The sequence below is a fragment of the Myodes glareolus genome, chromosome X (genome assembly GCF_982192425.1).
Source record: "Myodes glareolus chromosome X, mMyoGla1.1, whole genome shotgun sequence".
Taxonomy (NCBI): Eukaryota; Metazoa; Chordata; class Mammalia; order Rodentia; family Cricetidae; genus Myodes; species Myodes glareolus.
This window is the reverse complement of record NC_142053.1, coordinates 90,499,944-90,519,335: the sequence shown is the minus strand read 5'-3', so window position 1 is coordinate 90,519,335 and position 19,392 is coordinate 90,499,944. Positions and strand designations below refer to the sequence as shown.

At 42.7% G+C, this 19,392-nt stretch overlaps 1 protein-coding gene across 4 annotated transcripts in view; it reads left to right on the top strand.

The window, feature by feature from the left end:
- Pcyt1b (phosphate cytidylyltransferase 1B, choline) overlaps nucleotides 1-19,392 on the top strand; it is a 93,875-nt gene that overhangs the window by 59,671 nt on the left and 14,812 nt on the right. For all 4 annotated transcript variants that reach the window (XM_085684926.2, XM_048449786.3, XM_048449789.3 and 1 more), the window contains exons 4-6: nucleotides 8,589-8,740; nucleotides 11,046-11,124; nucleotides 16,698-16,840. In XM_085684926.2, coding sequence (XP_085541052.1) covers nucleotides 8,589-8,740; nucleotides 11,046-11,124; nucleotides 16,698-16,840 — 374 coding nt within the window. The remainder of the gene's footprint in view (nucleotides 1-8,588; nucleotides 8,741-11,045; nucleotides 11,125-16,697; nucleotides 16,841-19,392) is intronic.

Here is a 19,392-nt window from a genome sequence, read left to right as displayed (position 1 = left end):
TATTATCATCACAAAAGCAGTCTTATTTGTTTGCCAGATGGCGGTTTAGAAGATCTTTCGCAAAGAATGGACTGAAAATGGCTCTGACCTGCAAAGAGATTTGTTATAAGCTTTTAGAATCATTTGTTCTTTTCCTTTCTGGGAATTTATAACAATAGGTTTTATCAAGACTTATCAAATGGCTCTTAATTATCACCCTTGTGTCTTTACTTGAAAGCAACTTATTCAAGCAGATACATGCAAAGTGAGAGAGAAATGGAAGTATTGGTAATTGTGTTACACCATTGCCGATCTAACAATTGCTGAAAGAATGGTTTTTTTTTTTTTGCATTTGCTTCTAAAACATTTTTTTAAAATATCAAAGTGTTGGGGTTGGGATTTTAGCCTACTGAATTTGCAGAACATACCTTTTAATCTAATCGACAAAATGAGTCCTGTAGACAGATTTTTCTTTGGGCCACCAGCTCACAAGTAATAGCATAGAGACTTGTTATTAATTATGAAAGCTTGGCCTTGGCTTAGGCCTTTCCTCAACTAGTTCTTATAATTCAACTAACCCATATTTTAATCTACATTTGCCTCGTGGCTTTGGTTACCTCTGATCTGTACTATATATTTAACTCCTTTAGAGTTGGCCTCTCTCTACCTCTCTTCTTCCCAGAATCCTCTCTGTCCCCAGAAATCCCACCTAACCTCTTCCTGCCTAGCTGTTGGCCATTCGGCTCTTTACTAAACCAATCACAGCAGTATATCTTCACAGAATATACAATTATCCCACAGCAGAGCCCTTACTATCAGATTTACTAAAACCTGGAAACCAACATAGTGGCTTTTAATTCAACTATATTAATACATTCCAGGACGCTTTATGAAAAATACTGAGAAATGGTCATAACATATACTTTATAAAATAGAATCATTCAAGATAAAACAATACAGATGCAACAAATGTTATAACCAAGACAATCCTTAATTTTTTTGTAGTGTGATACAATTCACAGATAAGATTATAGGGTATTTATACAAAGAGAAATATGGATCTTCTTTTTTAAGAATTCCTTTCCTATTTTAAAGTTGTGTACATATATGTGTGGGGGAGGGAAGGTATGTGCACCTGAGAGTAGGCACCTGTGGAAGCCAAAGGTGTTGCATGTCCCCAGAGCTGAAGTTCCAGGCATTTGCAAGCCAGGTTGTAAGCCATGTGATGAGCATGCTGGGAACCAAGCTCAGGCCCTCTGCAAGAGCAGTACTTGGCCTTAACTGTTAAGCCATCTCTCCATCCTGCTTGCCCCCTCCCCCCACCTTGGAGACAGAGTCTCACATGAAAAAAAAATTGGTTTTGGCTTTTAGAAACAGGGTTTCTCTGTGTAGTCCTGGCTATCCTGGAACTCGCTTTGTTGAACAGGGTGACCTTGAACTCTACCTGCCTCTGCCTTCCTAGTGCCGAGATCAAAGGCCAAAGGCGTGTGCCACCACCACCACCCAGTGAGAAATGTTTTTTAAAGGCATGTTATTTTGAGCTAGGCATAGTGGTGCATACCTTTAATCCCAGCACTTGGGAGACAGAGGCAGGTGGATCTTTGAGTTTGAGGCCAACCTGGTCTACAGAATGAGTTCTAAGACAGCCAGAGATTCACAGAGAAACCCTATCTCGAATAAATAAATAAATAAATAAATAAACAAAACAAAGTAAAATAAAAGGCATGTTATTCATTCTTTAAACAGTACGTGTGTGCGTGCGTATGTATGTGTTATTGTAATGTTTGGCTTTCAGGAATAATTCCATAAAATCAAATATAAAAATCAGAAATAATTATCTTTATTAGGTACCATGATTAAAAGTTTCCTACCTATTTAAAGAGAGAAAGAGGCATATTACTAAAAATCAATTGTAGGTAACTTTATTTTTTATCATGAGGAGGTAGAAAAGAAACACTTTAGAAGGTGAAATTCAGTAAAGTCTATCTCTAAATGAAATATTTTATGATGGGAATTAATAAAATAGGTTTTTAATCTTCCTTTAAAATAATGCATGTAAAATATAATGTAATGCATATAAAGGTAATGTAAATGTTTTACCCAAGCTTTTATTCCAGTGTATCTTAAAAATTTTATAATTCTAGAAAATATTCCAGATATATTTTTGAGATACAGCAGTACCAGCCCATACAGCTCTGGCTTATTAAAGTGATTTTGAAGTGAATAGCTGGAAAAAGTGCTTACTCTTAACTACAAGAGAAAAGCCATTTTTAGGATTCAATATGAGTGTTGAGAATAGCCAGAAAAATGCTTACCCTTAACTACATGAAAAAGCTATTTTTCACATTCAATATTTCTTTCCAGTGCTCCTTTTGCTTTTTGAATTCCTGGACTTTGCCCCTCAAGATCCATGTGTTCTTTGATAATACATGAGAGAAGCAGAAACAAAATTGTTAGGCCAAAATTTGCATCATTCTCCATTCTACTCTGTTTGCTTCCTAACACCAGCTTTCACCTGGAATAGAAATGCATGTGGGAGGGAAAGACAAGGAGGCACTAGAGCAGTGATTCTCAACCTGTGGGTCGCTACCCCTTCGAGCACTGAAGGACCCTTTCACAGGGAGCGCATGGCAGATAGCCTGTGCATCAGATAATCACGTTGCGATTTGTACTAGTAGCAAAGTCACAGGTATGAATTAGCAAGAAAAATAATTGTATGGTTGGGGTCAGCACAACATGAGGAACTGTATTAAAGGGTCACAGCATTAGCAAGGTTGGGAAGCACGGCTCTGGAGGTTCCTGGCGCTCTCCATGGCCTTTAAGGTTTGCGCTATTGTGTTGCTCCTCACCCTTTGTGAGGTTTGCATGGTGCCTCTTTCCTAGCTGCGATGAAGGCAGTTTCAGATCTAAAGACTTTCCCTGGCATATTCATTTTAAGAAATTATACTGCTAGAAGTTGAGGTTCTGGACATTGGTTCCTTTAAAGCTCCCTGTTCTCAAGTACCAGGTCACCTCTGCATGCCCTGGAGGCTATGTGTACCCAGTACAAGGAGTCCTTTGTCTTCGATCTTTTCAGAGGGCCACGAGCTAACTTAACAGCAGACAGCTCTAGCCTGAGGAAAGTCAGGACACACTGAAAGAAAAGTTATGCTGTCTCGTTGGTTGAATGGGTAACTCTGAAGTTTATGCATAAACAAATCAAAATGCTTGTAGCGAACTGCAAGGGTGGGTCATACGAATTACATCTGCCGGTGGGCTTACCGTCGAAAATTCCTCTGGGTGATGCTAAGCTAAGGTTTCACTCACAAAACCACTGTGTTTGTCCAAGTACATAGACAGGTTCTTGGTGGAAGTCTTTGGTGTTAAGCAGAAATTTTTATTTAGTGTGTGTGTGTGTGTGTGTGTGTGTGTGTGTGTGTGTGTGTGTATCTGTGTGTGCATACACATGTGGACATGTGTGTGCCATGGCACATGTGTGGAGGTCAGAGGATCACTTGTAGGAGATGGTTCTCGCCTTCTACCACAGAGGTCTCAGGAATTGAACTCAGATTGTCAGGCGTGGCCGCAAGTGCTTTTACCTGCTGAGCCACTTCACTGGCCTCCAGAAGTGTAATGCATTGAAGAACCAGAAGCTAGAAGTGCTGAGGTTTACTTTTCAATTTGACTACCAGACAGTTCCATATTTTCATTATGATTATAATACTTGCATGTCTAATTTTAAGCACACAACCAGTAATGATTGAAAAAATTTTCTGTACAATCTTACCATGTTGGCAACATTTTAATAAACTGAGAATATCTACTTACAAAGTATTGTTTTATCCATTTTAATATTAAGGCGTATCTCAATAAATTAAAATTTTTGCAGCAGATAGGATTTTTAGGCCTAACCATTTTTCTTTTTCTTTTTGATTTATTTTTATTGTATATGCATTGGTGTTTTGCTTGCATGTATAACTGTGTGAGGGTGTCAGATCCCCTGGAACTAGCGTTGCAGACAGTTGTGAGCTGCCATGTGGCTGCTGGGACTTGAACCTGGGTCCTCTGGTAGAACAACCAGTGCTCTCTTATCCACAGAGTCAAGCCTGAACATTTTTTTAAAGGGTCAGTCTCACCAAACACCAGCCTCTACCTCAAACAGAGGGAAGAACCTGAAGCCTGCACCCAGATGTGAACACCAATTACTAGAGACATTTATCCCACATCTCTCTCTAGGTTTTGCCACTAGCCCTGCTTCTTGTGGTTTCTATAGACATTTGACCTTTTGCCCAATGCGTGAAGGAATCTTCTCTTCTGTTACCTTCTCTGTTATACAAGTCTGCCAAGGAGCTCTAGCCAGGAAAACAATGTCCTCCAGCATCCCGATCATTAGCACTTCTCCACGGAGTTTGTAGCAAGAACCCAGACAAGCAATTGGAGTTAGGGTAAGGGAAAGACAGCACAAAGCTGAAAGGAATAGTTCTCCTAATGGCCCTATATTACTACTATTATTAATAAATGGCTAATATTTTAAAGCATCACTCTTCGTTTATGTGGATCATTAAACCGAGTTCTCAAAATTTCACCCTATTCCCAAGACCAGACTATTAGAAGAACTTTTCCTGTAAAAGAGGAGCAGAGCTGGGATTAGAATCCGAGTCTTTGGAGGTTCCAAATCCACGTCCTATGCTATTTTTCTCTCCTGCAGGGTTCTTCAGTGGGAGCACAGTGAGCTGCCAGGATAGGTTAGCGGCAGCCGAGCTTTCAGAGAGTGTCATGAATTCATCCATGGGATCCCACTGCTTGGAGTTCTCCATCTGGTTGTCAGAGTGCATTTGCCAAGACTCAAGGACAACAATGCTGCTTTGGGTGTAATTAGTGTTTAGACAATACAGGGGTCGGTGCGCCCAGCTGCTTCTTGAGGTCACTCGCGAGTATGAGAGAAGCTGTGTGTGGCCGCAAACAGGATGTTTGTTTTCTTTGCACTCTATCAGGAGGCCATTATCTTGGATGTATAAAAGCCATATGAAACTGCTCAAGTGCAGGTTCAAAAGGGGGGGATCTGTGCCAGGCCTAGTTTTGGGCTCTCTGAAAGATAAAAACTGACAGATCTGAAGTCCATTTCTACTCAACATGATTTCTGATGTAGTTAGTATCTTAATAAAGTTCTGGTAGAACATTGAAAAACTCCTAGGTCTATTTGTAAATAAAATAGTGTGGCCCATATATGGTTCCTATTTATGGAATCAAAAGCTGACACAATCAGTGAGTCAATGCATAGTAATTATGGCCCTGCTATCTGCCCCCCACACCCTCTGCTGCCTCTGAGCACAATGGACCCTTTAGAGGCAAGCTGGTCTCTTGGCTCAAGTTGTTTCTATTATGCCTCAGGGGACTTGCACGTGTTATAAAGCATCAGAATCCCGTGTGAAGCTTGTCAAGGACAAGCTGAGTGGACCTCACCAGAGACCCACGGAATTAAGACCCCAAGGAGCACAGCACACACACACACACACACACACACACACACACACAAAGAGAGAGGGAAAGATCTTTTTAAAATATTCATTAGATTTATTTAACCATGTAAAGAAGTACTGCCTCTAGGTTACGCTGGCCAGCTAAAGAACATTCCATGATACATGCAGCTATGACAATATGCCACAACAGACACAGCCATTACAGACCGATTTTCACTCCAGGGTGACTTTTGTTTTAACTAAAACACTGATAACAAGCAAATTGTTTTCCCATTTGATTGAAAAGACTGTAAAATCCCACACACTGACAAAGGAAGCAATGTCAGCACATGGGCAACACCCCTGCTAACTGCTTCCACTTTACTTCCTCTGTTGCACACTCAGCTATACAATCGTATAGACTGCACCATGGCTTTGATGTTGACCCTCTGTAAGTGACTGAGACAAAGTGGTTTTGGTCAGCTGACATAGACTCTTCTGAGATCTTAAAAATAGAGAGAAATGGCTTTCGAAGTCAAAGTATCATTGTGAATTAATGGGAGATAAATAAGTGATCACACAGGTATTTTTATCTTTTGAGACAGGGTCTCAGGATACAGCCCAAGCTGGACTAGAGCTCACTATGTGAACCAGGCTGGCCTGGAACGCATAGAGCTTCTCCTGACTCTGCCTCCAGAGTGCTGACTCAGACATCATTCTATTTAATAAGCTCCACGGGTGATTCAGCCATGCAGCGATGTTTTGATCATTTAAACTGCTACAACAGAAAGCATGTCAGGAAGTATTTACAGAGGATATAAACATATAGGAGCTATGTAGCTGTATTGTGTGTATACCTACAGATTCATTAGTCTCACGTGCATATGTGTTGTTAAAGTGTACCTGCTGATAAAAATTTATTTATTTATTGAGCATCTTTATGCATCAGACACCATTAATTTATCCAGAAATCTTTGTTAAGAACCTACTATGGCCAGGCACTATTCATCAGAAACTGAAACAGCCACACTGGCCATGGTGATGTGCACCTATAATCCCAAAACTTGGAAGATTGAGGCAAGAGGACCTCAAGGTAAAAGTCAGCCTGGGCTACACATTGAGTTCCCACCTAAAAAAATAAAGTCTATATACTGTATAAAACAACTATTTGTGTTTGAGACAGGGTTTTGTTCTGTATCCCAGGCTGGCCTTAAATTCATGATCTTCCTGCCTCAGCCTCCCTGGTCCTGGGATTGTAGGTCTGTACCACCAAACCCTCGTTATACTCTATTTTCTATTGTTAATTTAGAGTATACCTACTTGTTTAAATAGCTTACTGTAAATCATTATTCAGTCTTACACGGGCAGCCCTGTGCATCTTGTATTTACTGTGTCTCTTGGTTGCATCAAAAGGCAGAATCTAGTTATTGATCTGTACCATCTAAGTTTGTATAAATGCATGCATCAGTGTTTGCACAGCCGTGAAATCAACTAGCAATGCACTTCTCAGAGCTTGCCCTTGTTATTAAGAGACATGACTATTATTGACATAATAATTGTGTATATTTATTAGGTACAATTTGATGTTTTGATCTATATGTACATGATAGAAATCAAGGTAATTATATAGTAATTATATCCATACGATAACATATCCATCACCTTACCTGTCTCACTTTTTTGTTGATGTTGTGAGAGTGTCTAGAATCTGCTTTAAAAACCTTAAAGTAGACCAAACTTTATTATTAAGAGGTCACCATGCAATGCACGAGATCACTAAAATGTGTTCCTCCAGTCTAACTGAAACTTTGCATCCTTTAATTGAGAGCACCAAGGTCAGAGGAATATTTCCATAAATGATAACTTGGACATTAGATGTGTGAAGGAGCTATAAAGGCAAGTTTTCTGGATGCTGCGCATGGCAGTTGGCTACTACTCTGTGGCCAGATTTGGTTCAGGGGACAGAACATGACTTAGTTCCAGAAAAAAAGGGTATTTTTGTCTGCAGATGTCACCTTAACCCTTAAGATCAGAGAGTTTACTGTGTGTACATAATATTTCAAAGGGTGGGAAAATCTCATTACAAGAAGCAGTGAGGGCAGCTCTGACCAGTTTCAGCAAGATGCTCAGCAGGACCTGTACTCGTTGTGACCTTTCTTCCTGGTACCCAGGGAACATTAGGAAATCTGCCTTAGCTAACCAAAATGTAGGTGAGTAAGTATGATTTTTGCTTAGTTCATTTTAAAATAATTTTTTTTGAGACAGTTTCTCTGTGTGTAGCTCTGACTGTTCCAGAAGTCACTTTGTAGACCAGGCTGGCCTTGAACTCACAGAGATCCACCTTCCTCTACCTCCCAAGAGCTGGGATTAAAGGCGTGCACCACCACCTCTTGGCCTAAAACACTTTTTAATAAATCTTCAAAAAATAAAAACCTCACTCCTTTCTAAGGCTGAAGGTAAACGAAATGACTATTTCCATTTAAGGGCTTTAAATCTGGAAAGAATGGGAAGTTATGGGAAGGCTGAACTCTGTTAGATCAGATCTTCTAGTGTATAATTCTCACCTCTCTGTTGTGTAGCCTAATGTGGAGTGACTGACTTCTCTATCCAGGGAACAGACCTCTCTTTCTATCCCCTCCCCACCTCCCTCCCTCCTGTGTGTGTGTGTGTGTGTGTGTGTGTGTGTGTGTGTGTGTGTGTGTCCCCATCCTAACTGGGTTACTAAGTACAATAATTTTGTGAAAGAATTGGAATTGAAATTGATTGGTCCAGCCTTGGTGCAGGCCTCTTGGCTCCTCTTCTCTCTTTCTGTTGTCTCTTCATCTGGTTTCATATGGCCATTTCCTTTCTGAATAATAACACTCACCAAAGGGTGAGCTAGGAGGAGGAAAAGATAGGAAAGTCACATTAGATAGCGTGCAGAATAATTTTGATAAAAGCCTCAGAAGAGAATGCAGCTATAATTAACAGTAAGATAAAACTCTGAATTCCTAGTGAATTTAGGCTTGCTTTCCTCTCATAATCCTTTGTTCCTGTAAAAACAAAATGAAAACAACCCAAGTTCACTTATGTCAGGTACCTAGTGAAAGCACACTCCTCTTGCTTTGCCTAAGAAACCAGGTCTACCACAGGGTGGGTGGCAACAGCATTTAATACCTTTGTCTGTTCCAGTCTGCAGTGATGACCTTACTCACAAGTTCAAAGGTTTTACTGTGATGAATGAGGCTGAGAGATACGAAGCCCTGAGACACTGTCGCTACGTGGACGAAGTCATCAGGGATGCACCATGGACTCTCACCCCAGAGTTTCTGGAAAAACACAAGGTACCGTTCTTCCTTCCACATTCTTCCAGGAACCAGATTAGGGGCCCTGGCTCTGTAACTGAGCCTGCAGGAAACCTGGAGACTCTCCCAATTTCTGAAAAAGGAAGCTTTAGGAGCTGACATGTGGCGTCACTTGATGTGACACTTTTGTCCAGAGCTAAGGATTGCCATCTTCTTCTTGCCTTGGGAGCAGATATTAGAGCCAGGCTAGCCAGGTCCAAATGCTGCCTCCCTCTGTCTCTAAAGAACCATGAGCAAGATTCTTAACCACTCTGGACTCCCAGAGACTGCTGTCCTCCTTGTGGTACCATTTTAAGGAGCTAATGAAAAGAATCTAAGTAAAACACTTGGAAAGCTGGCTGTCCATGGCAGGCACTCCAAGGATGCCATTGTTACTACCATCAACAGCATCATTGTTGGTACTCACACTCACGGGCATCCTTAGGCATGGAACAAATGTACACACATCTTACCTGGGAGGTCAGGGGTGAGGCTTTAAGGAAAGAACTTTATAGCTATAATTTTGTGACTCTGAGGTTCCTACTGACATAAGAATTTTATTAGTTGAAAACATGAGACATTCTTTTGATCTGCATCAAATTATGCTCTTTGTATCTCCCTACCAGCCCCACACTAGGAGCTATTCTTTCCTTTTATAAGCAGTACAAAAAAAATAAGATTAAGCTGTTCTAAGAATTTTCTTTTCTATTTTTAAATTTGCAATGCAGAAGAGAATAGAGAACACTGATAAATGTGCATGGGTAATAGCAGAGGAGACAATTTCCTGGTGAGAATGAAAAGAAAGGAGGAAAAACTACAATATGATTTACTACCAGCAATCATACTTTTTTTACTTAGCATATATTGTATAATCAGTATATGACAGGCATTTTAGAGGATACTAATAATGACCATGCTGAATGTCATTTATTATTTACCATAGGCCCAGCACTATGCAAAGGACTTTGTTATTATACAAAGTGGGTTCAGTGTCGTGGCTATCCTGAGTTGTTATTATTATGCATTGAAGAAGGGGAACTAAGCTTGACTACGGAGGAGAGAATTAGTAAAAACAACAGTAATAAAATATATATTGAGTACTTGCCATGTATCGGTTTCTATTTTAAGCACTGTTACATATCATTTAATACAGAAATTCTTCTTTGAATTTGTACTCCAAAGGGCATTGTCTGAAAGTAGTTCGGTTGTCATTGCTAGGGGGTGCCACTGACATCTAGTGGGTGGAGGTATGAGATGCTGCTCAGCGTCTTCCAATGCACAGGACACCTGTACACAGACACCCCAAGACTACTTGGCCCCTGCTGGTATTGAGACCAAGGAATCCTGATTAACTTCCTCCTTCCCGTTTATGAGTTTTATAACTTGTAAGTGCTAGGAAGGAATGATACCTTGGGAAATTAAACTATTAATCAAAACTGCTTCTTGAGGTGGACTAAAGGCCCACTTTTAACAGCTTTAAAAGCTGTGCAGAGGATGTTTACTTGGTGAGGAAGGAAACAGGGGTGAAGATTAGCAGGCATGAAGACCAGAGGAAAATTGTTCAAGAAGGCATATTAGTTACTTGTCCCATTGTTGCCACAAAGTATCTCAGCAAAGCAAAGAAGAAAGGGAGGAAGGGAGGCAGGGAGGGAAAAAGAAAGGATTTATTTTGTAAATTTCAGGGGATGCAGTTCCTCATGACAATGGATGGATATGTGGGGATGCAGTTCCTTATGGCAATGGACGAATGTGTGGAAGTGGAAGCAGGAAGCAGGAAGCAGGAAGCAGCTGGCCACACTACATCCAGAGTCAGGAAGCAGAGAGTGGTGCAAGCTTGGGCTCAGCTCACTCTCTTCTTTTCATTTGGTTCAGGAGCCAAGCCCATAGAATGGTGCTGCTTACGTTCAGGGTTGGTCTTGCCCCGCAGTTAACCTAACCAAGAATCCCCCTCCAGACAAGCTTAGAGATGTTTCCAGGGTGAGTCTAGATCTTGCTGAATTGATAAGAAAGATTAGTCACCCCAAGAGGACAGCCCACCTGACAACAGGACAGCTTGGAGAGGAAGTCCAGATGGAAGTTGGGGTCAACTCAGATGACAGGAACTGCTTCTGTGAGGCTGATCTTGAAGGGGCTCTTGAAGTTGTCACAGCAGCTCTGATGAAGATGGTCATGGCTTGTTATGCCCAGAGGACAGTGTTCTGGGGCCACATTGGGGTGGAGAGGGGAGGAGTCACCAGCCCCTTCCAAATCTCTAAACCTACCCCTCTGCGCCAGTGGTAATGTCCTGTTGGTCTTCCTTCAACAGATTGACTTTGTGGCTCATGATGACATCCCATATTCCTCTGCTGGCTCTGACGATGTTTATAAGCATATAAAGGAAGCAGGTGAGGCATTTTCCTGTCCACTACAGCACACAGGCAAGCCTAAGACAACAGATGCTCTAGGCCTACAACGTGTATATCCAGAGTGTTGGGACAGCCACTGTCACCGGAGCGGCCAGGTCTGTACCATCCTCTTTGCAAGGAGTCCCTCAGAGCTCAGGAGAACTTGGTAAGAACTGGGGGCCTGACACCTTTCGGTTCCAACCTTGCTAGTAAGGAATTCAAAGAGAAGAGATCTCATGCCCTTCCAACTTGGAAAACTGCAGAGAAGCTGAGAAATAGCGTGCAGAGGGGAGGGAGAGAAAAACTGCTTGGTGCATGAGTCCCACCATGATGGGGCAGGGCATGGGGGATGACTATCTTTTTAAGGTCTGTGCTGCAAGCCAACTCTTCCTTCCTTAAAAACAGCAGCAGACATGTAGACCAGGGATTGGGTTCAGCTAAGAGACCCCAAGGTTAACTGAATTGCTGCTCAAGAACTCCTTAGCATCTGGTAGTAGTTTCCTTCCCGGGTGAGTGGGCTCAGTAAACGAGGAACAACAACAAAATGACCTCAAGGTAGTCATATATATATATTTGTTTTTTGAGACAGGTTTTTCTCTATGTAACAGCCCTGGCTGTCTGGGAACTAGCTCTGTAGACCAGGCTGGCCTCGAACTCACAGAGATCTACCTGCCTCTGCCTCCTGAGTTCTGGGATTAAAGTTGTGTGTCACCACACCCAGCAGTAGTGATTGTAGAATACTGGTTTTGTTCATGACTCTTGTGGGGCAGAGTCTTAACAGGAGCCTTGGCTGCATTCTTCTTATTTATTTATTTATTTACTTACTTACTTACTTATTTTGGAACAGACTCTTACCCTGTAGCTCTGGCTGGCCTAGAAACCACTATGTATATTTGACTGGTTTAGAACTCTCAGAGCTGGCTTGTTCCTGCTTCCCAAGAGCTGAGATTAAAGGCATAGGCCACCATGCTTGTTGTGTGTGGTTTTTATAAAATGTAATACGGGGGATTAAGCCTAAAGCGTCCCATACACTGGGCAAGCCCCCTACCACCTCTACCATAGGCTGAGAGCTTTTTGCTTGACTCTTTCAAGTCGCTATAGCTAGATGCCGAAAGGAGCAGCTGTCGCCTAACTGTAAGCCAGGAGCTCAGCTGTGGTTGTCACTGGGGCACCAACACATTGTCTCCATGTTACCTGGGCTTCATGAAGGCTGGGAGTGACTGTCTAGAGAGCAAGCAAATTTAACGTTTTCTATAAGGCTTCCTGTGGCCATCATCTATATAACCTTTTAAGTATAAGTAAGTCGTTGAGGCTAACCCAAATTCAAGGGCAAAGGAGTCTGGGCCTCTTTTAAGAGTTATTTTTCTATATTCTTCTTTTGTGTATCTCTTTCTAAAACATTTGCTTTCTTAAATTTATTCCTTGAGAGTTTCATACATGTATACTATGTATCTTGACCATGGTTAAGCCAAATACTCTCCATAGCCTTCCAAGGCCCCCAATACTCTCATCTTCTACCTTCAAATATTCTTCCTTTCTAAAACATGTAATCCACTGAGTCCAATTGGTGCTGCTCATGGGCCATGCAATGGAACATGGGCAGCTTGTCAATGTGACCCTTCACAGTCCACTTTCTGAAATGAAGAGTTAGGTGGCATTTTGTTTCCTTGGAAGTACGGGCCTAAGACTAAGTAAGGGTATGTGACTTTGTTTGCACAGAGATCCTTCCTTGTGGTTCCCGAATCTCCTCTACTGGCTCCTCACTGGGAGGAAGGTCTAGTTGGGATATACATAGAGAAGACCATAGAGTGGCCACTGCAGAAGAGAGCGTCTCAGAAATTATCTGAGCACCCACGCGCAGCTTTTCTACTCTGCAGTCTATTTGGAAAGTCAAAAATCACTTTAAAAGAAGCCAGAGACATCATGGGTATAAATTAAGCAGTACAACATTGGGCTCTGTTTGTCAGAGCCGAGCGTCAGAATCCTCAAGCAAAGCTGGACAGGAAGATGGCGTCGAGACGAAATAGACCATGGGGCCCACGTTACTCATTGTCATTCCGATAGTGCCTACTACTGTTGAAAGTTGCTTTATTAACATGTGCTTTGCTGCTTCTTAAAATAGCCTCCATAACCAAACGCTGCAGTTCTGAAAAGCATGATAAAAACGGTTCTCTGATCATGCTCATTACTGAATATTTTTAGCAGAGCAATAATTAGGATTTGGAGGAAGCTGGGTGCCTCATTATGTCAGCAGAGGGCTTGGCTTCTTTCAGAGCCCTACCTCTCAAGCAGCCAAAGCAAATCCCCCCAGCTCCAAATCTGCTCTCAGTTACTCGGTCATAACGACCCAAGTCTCTGACTTCAGACAGGGCAAGATCATATCCCCGGTGTCTAAGTGACTTGCTAAAATCAATTTGTAGCTAAAGAACCTTCACATTTCATCAATCCTGAAGAAAGACAGGATAGGTTTTCCGCAGACAGTCTCCAGCTGTTCCAGTTAAGGTGATGATGCTGTCTGCCCCAGACCTGCTGCCTCGGGGGTCACACAGGGAGCCACCATCTGCCAAAGCCCTGCTCCCATACTTGGTTGAGCTGGAGTTCTCTTTGCCTCCCTGTGGTTATATGTTTGCGTTTTCTACCTTCCGTGTCATGTGTTTGGTTTCACCCTTCTAGAAAATGATCAGAGAAGTTTCAGACCTAGTGGCCAAGTCCAACTCTGTCCTCCCAACCCTGGGCCAGAGTCCAATGCTCTGTCTCCAAGAGCAGCAGTATCATCCTGCTGTTGACACTGTGAATGTGTAGACGACATGTTTTTAAAGGTCCCGAAGGGGGGCAGCCAGACAGACGCACTCAGAGAGGATTGGCTTTGGAAGGATGCTCAGCATCAGTATTCATCTTGTCACTCATTCAGCAAAATAGCCTAATAGTGCCCCCCCCCCCCCCGTCACCTGGTATAAGCCTACCGAGGAAGCAAGAAGGGTGTGGTCCATCCCTTATACAGGCCCGAGGCAAGAAAGATAGTTGCTAAGGGAGGTGTTTTCTGAAAGCCCTTGCAATATTTGAAGGAAAAGAGCAGTGGGGCTGACAAACAGGAAGATCTGCTTTGGGAGATGAGATGTAATTTCCTTGACAATAAACCTGAAACCCAGTGGGTGACTAAGTTAAGCAGACAGAGACTGTGACAGACAGAAAGGAGGAGAGCTGATAGTTTTAGGACACTGAAGAAATTTGGTGTCGCTAGAAACAGGCCCAGCTTCATAGACTTTTCATAGTTAGGGTTTCTATTGTAGTGAAGCGACACCACAACCATGGCAACTCTTATAAAGGAAAACATTTAACTGAGGTGGCTTACATTTTCAGAGGTTTAGATTATCACCATGGAAGGAAACGTGGTGGCATGCAGACATGGTGCTGGAGAAGAGACAGAGTTCTGCATCTTGATTTCCATGCAACAGGAAGTGAACTGTGTTCCACACAAGCTTGAGCAAAGGAGATCTCAAAGTCCACTGTGACACACTTCCTCCGACAAGGTCACACCGACTCCACACCTAGGCATATATCCTAATAGTGCCACTCCCTATGAGCTTATGGGGGCCAATTACATTCCAACTACCACGGCCTATAAGCAAAACAATCCCAGTCCTTGGTAGAGTGCAGGAGCCTTGACTGAGGGAGTAAAGAGGACAGGGGCTGGGAGATGAGACTAAGCCAAGAAGGAAGCTCAGGAACGGACTGTATAAGCTGTGGCAGAACCAAGTTAAGAGCTTTATTCTAAACATGGTAGCCAGCCAAGGAAGAGGAATGGGCAGGCATGCAACTTGCATTTAGAAGGATGACTCTGTGGATCTTGGCTGTGTGTGTTTAAGTGGACATCCCATGAGCTGGAGAGATGACTCAGTGGTTAAGAGTGGTTAAGTTATATCGCTCTTGCAAAGGACCTGGGTTCAGTTCCTACCATCCACGCCAGTCAGCTCACAACTGCTTGTAATGACAGCTCTAGGAATCATTTAATCTCCCTGGGTACCTGCATTCATGGGCTTGCATGTATGTACACATACACATGCACGCGTACACACACAATGGCTAAGGATTGATTTTGAGGCTCTTGATGTAATCTTTGATTGAGTAAGGTGGTTTGGGTTTGACTAAAGATGGAGAAAAGTGGTTGAATTAGGGAAGCATTTGAGGAACAGATTTGTTGTTATCCATTGATTGGAATTGGACAATGGGGAAGACAAGCGGCCCAAATGAGCCAGATCACCTTGTCTAGCTAACTTCTTAGGTGAGGGAAGCTAAGGCCGAGCAGCTTGCCTTCAGAGCTTTAAGTGACTTGCTGTAAATTGAGAACCCTTGTCCTCGGGCTTTACCTTGCTACTGACACAGGACAGATCTAAGTGATTGGAATGATATGGACTAGAAAGATCTCAATTGCCAACACAAGAGTTTGATTGACAACAGAATTTTGAGCATGAATCCAGTTCTTACTGTGTTTGTAGCCATTAGAACTTGGCACCCTTGGGTTTGTTTATTTTTACTCTTTTTCACATATTCCAGATGAAAGGGTCTTGGGTGGTGAAACCACCATGCAGAGTAGGCTATTTTTTTTATTTCTGTTTTTTTGTTTTTGTTTGTTTTTGTTTTGTTTTGTTTGCGATAGGGTTTCTCTATGGCTTTGGAGCCTGTCCTGGAACTAGCTCTTGTAGACCAGGCTGGTCTCGAACTCACAGAGATCCACCTGCCTCTGCCTCCCAAGTGCTGGGATTAAAGGTGTGCGCCACTACTGTCCAGTGAGTAGGCTATTCTTAAAGGAGATAAAATCATCTAGCACATCACACTCATGTCCTTAGACAGAGACAACAAAGACTCCTTCTTTTCCTGCGGGAATAATGTGAGGCAGACTTCCAGAGGGAAGAAGCTTTGCTGGGATCTGACTCATTCATTGACTCAGTTGTTACTACTCCTTTGCTTTGCATTTGCTGAGCATCTTCCTGTGAACTCCTCTGGGCACTGGCCAGGCTAGGGCAATTAAGGCGTACCTGCATTCAAAATGTCCATTGCTGTTTTGATTTAAAGAAGCAAAAAATTAAAAAAAAACTACAAAGAACACACAAGCAAATGTCCATATCTGTACAGAGACAGGTATTAGACATTTGGTTTTGGACACTGAAGATACCGTTATGTCCCAAATGCTGGGAGTTCTCTTGTTGATTTCAGCAAAGACGTCACGGACATACAGCCTTGAAGTTGAACCACTGAGGGTGAGGAATAACTCTTGTGGATGGTGGGGGGTGGGAAATGGGTGCCAAGGGCAGAAAGGAAGAGCTGAGTGAGAGCAAATGTCAGGAACCAGGTGAGTGGATGGTGTCTCCTGGGCCAAGCCTGAGAAGATGACTGCGCAGTGCCATGGTAAAGGAAGTATGTGGTGTTGAGACTGGAAGACTCAGCTGGGGCCAGAAAAAAGGCTTCCCTGGCTACCCAGAAGCTCCAATTTTATCCAGCAAAAAAAAGGATCATTAAAGGAACGAGGCTGATGAGGTGATCTTCCCTTTATCCTTTTATTCTTCCTTGGACAGGCATGTTTGTTCCAACACAAAGAACAGAAGGCATCTCAACATCAGACATCATCACCAGAATTGTCCGTGACTATGATGTGTATGCCAGGCGCAATCTTCAGAGAGGATACACGGCCAAGGAACTCAACGTCAGCTTTATAAACGTAAGTGCACCTCCCATGCACTCTGAGGGCCACTGTATTATACTATTGTGACTGCTGTCTACTGTGCACTGGGTGGTGCTCGTAATGTCATTATTGTCTCATTTAATCCACATTAAAATGCCAAGGGTGTATTTTAGCTTTTGAGAGAGGGTCTCACTGTATTGCCCAGGCTGGCCCCCAAAATCATGACCCTCCTGCTTCAGCTTCCCAAGTACTAGATACACAGGCCTGCATCACCACACCTGCCCAGCTCAGTAATGATGTATCTATTTACAATGAAGGAAACCAGTGTCCTCAGAGGGAACATGCGTCAACCAAGCAGCAGAGGCAGCTTCACATTTTATAATGGAGCTTCCTTGCTTCCCTCCCCTGCCCCCAAACCCCTCTTTAGTTTTCAGATGTGGCAAAGGGTTTCTGGAACATCTGCCCCTTGGGAAAGGCAAGTGTTGTCTTCTCAAAGGAAAGGGAGGCGGGCGGAAGCGATGAGATGTTAAGCCCGGAGAAAATGCTTTCTTGTTTTAACGTTTTACAATTTTCATTTTATTAAGGCCTTACAGATGCTCATTAGAAACCTTAACAGCCGTTTTTTATTGTCCGGAGAAATTACAGCTGCTTAAATAAAGCCTGAAGCCTTTGGCTTCCTTTTGTATTTCTACCTTATTGTTCCCACAGAGCTGCTGTTAGTTTAATAATAGAGCGCTGTTAAAACAATCTTTAAAACAAGCAAAACAAGCTGTTACAAGGCAAAGAGAGGAGCTGCATGGTTGGGGGTGATGTTAGTGAGTCTGGACAACTGAGGTTACCAGGCTTCCAAGGAGCCCATGATTTTGATCCAAACAAACGCTCTCCATGCATACAGAATTCCAGCCCCCAAATAGATACTGTATTCTCAAAGGGTGATTTGTCTGCAGAAGGAGGCATTTATAATTATGTGCAGCTCTAATTATCCAGCATCTTACACAACTGATCATTGGTACCTTCAAAATAGGAGGGGCTCATTAATTGTAAGTCGGTGATTATTCATTGTCCCGATAAAGCAGGGAGTGTTGGGCTTCAGGCCCCTCTAACTTCATACAAGCCAGGCAACAAAATGGAAAATGCCGGGTTCGAGTGGCACCCGAACACGTGGCTGAAAAGAATTCAGCTAACGTGATGATTTGGTATCTTAGAGAGAATAAAGCCCTGGTTATTTCAATAAATTAAACTGTCTGTTCTTTTAAATTGAATTCAGTCAACCATCCAAGCATAGCAAGCCATTTCCAAAAGTTATTGCTCACTCTCTTTAAATGGTCTTTCGATAAGCCACTTAGCTCAGGGAACCGTGAGGACAGTGGGGGTGTGCTTGCTGCCTTTCTATGACAGCAAGCCTGGCTGCAGCTCGGAGAGGAAATTGAATGTGGTGGATGGGCGTGTAAATGAATCACAGAACCTCAGAAGTGGCAGAGACCTGATGAGGACCAGTCATCCAATCCATGTCCCTTGACTTTGAGATAAGGCAAACAGAACCCAGAGAGTAGACAAGGCCAAGGGAGGGTGAGGGAGAGGTGGAGCGACGGTACCCCTCCAAAGCTCGTGCCTCCCAGCCCGGTGCTCACTCTACTGTTATGTGCTGTCATTGAGCACTAAACAAAACAGACATCTCCAGTGCTGAACAAAACATGCAGGAGCACAATATGAAGACATCAGCTACCACTTATCAAGAGCCGATCAGATGCCCATCTAAGCCTCTTGCCTGCGTTATCTCGTGTAACACTTGCCATAAGCCCACTGGGGGCGTGTAATGATGCTATCCAACTTATAGGTGAGAAAGCAGAAGGCTAGAAGGTTAAACAACTCACCTCAGACCACACTGCAAATGGCAGAAGACAGAGGACCTTCCTGTAGCACTTAGATGTGATTGTATAGCTCATTAGCAACACACACCGCTCATATCCAACCCTACCCTGAGGTTGCAATGCAGTTTTGGAAGGTCTAAATTGGGGAATTCTGACCTAGTTTCATATTTGAGGTATTTTACAAAATTCTAAAGTACAAAAAGAAAAAAAAATATATCCTATGACTCCTTTAGAGACAATATATTGAGGTTTCAAAAGGGAAGACCCTTTGTGTGATATTATATTTGTCACTGGGATAACATGTAGGGGATGTAGATAAATGTCTGTGGTTTTTTATGACAACAATGGAGCCAACACAGGTGAAACAAATGCCAGGCTTTGAGCCACACATCTGCATGTGTGACCTTACCTGACTGTCACAACAACCCTGTGAAAGCAGGGATGTTATCACCCCCACTTATTGATGAGAAAACTAAAGCGTAGAGGTGACTACTATTTTGCTCAACACAATATGGTTTCTTGGAACATAGGTAGACAACATCCTTGTATAAAGTCACTAAGCACAAAATCCAGAGAAGTGATCAAAATACAAGCTTTCTTTATATCCAAGGAAACCAATGCAGTTTAATTGGCCTCATAAAAAATACGATAACAACAATTTTAGCATGAGACATAGGTCCTAAGTCCAGTTAGTGGACAACTTAATATAAACAGTAT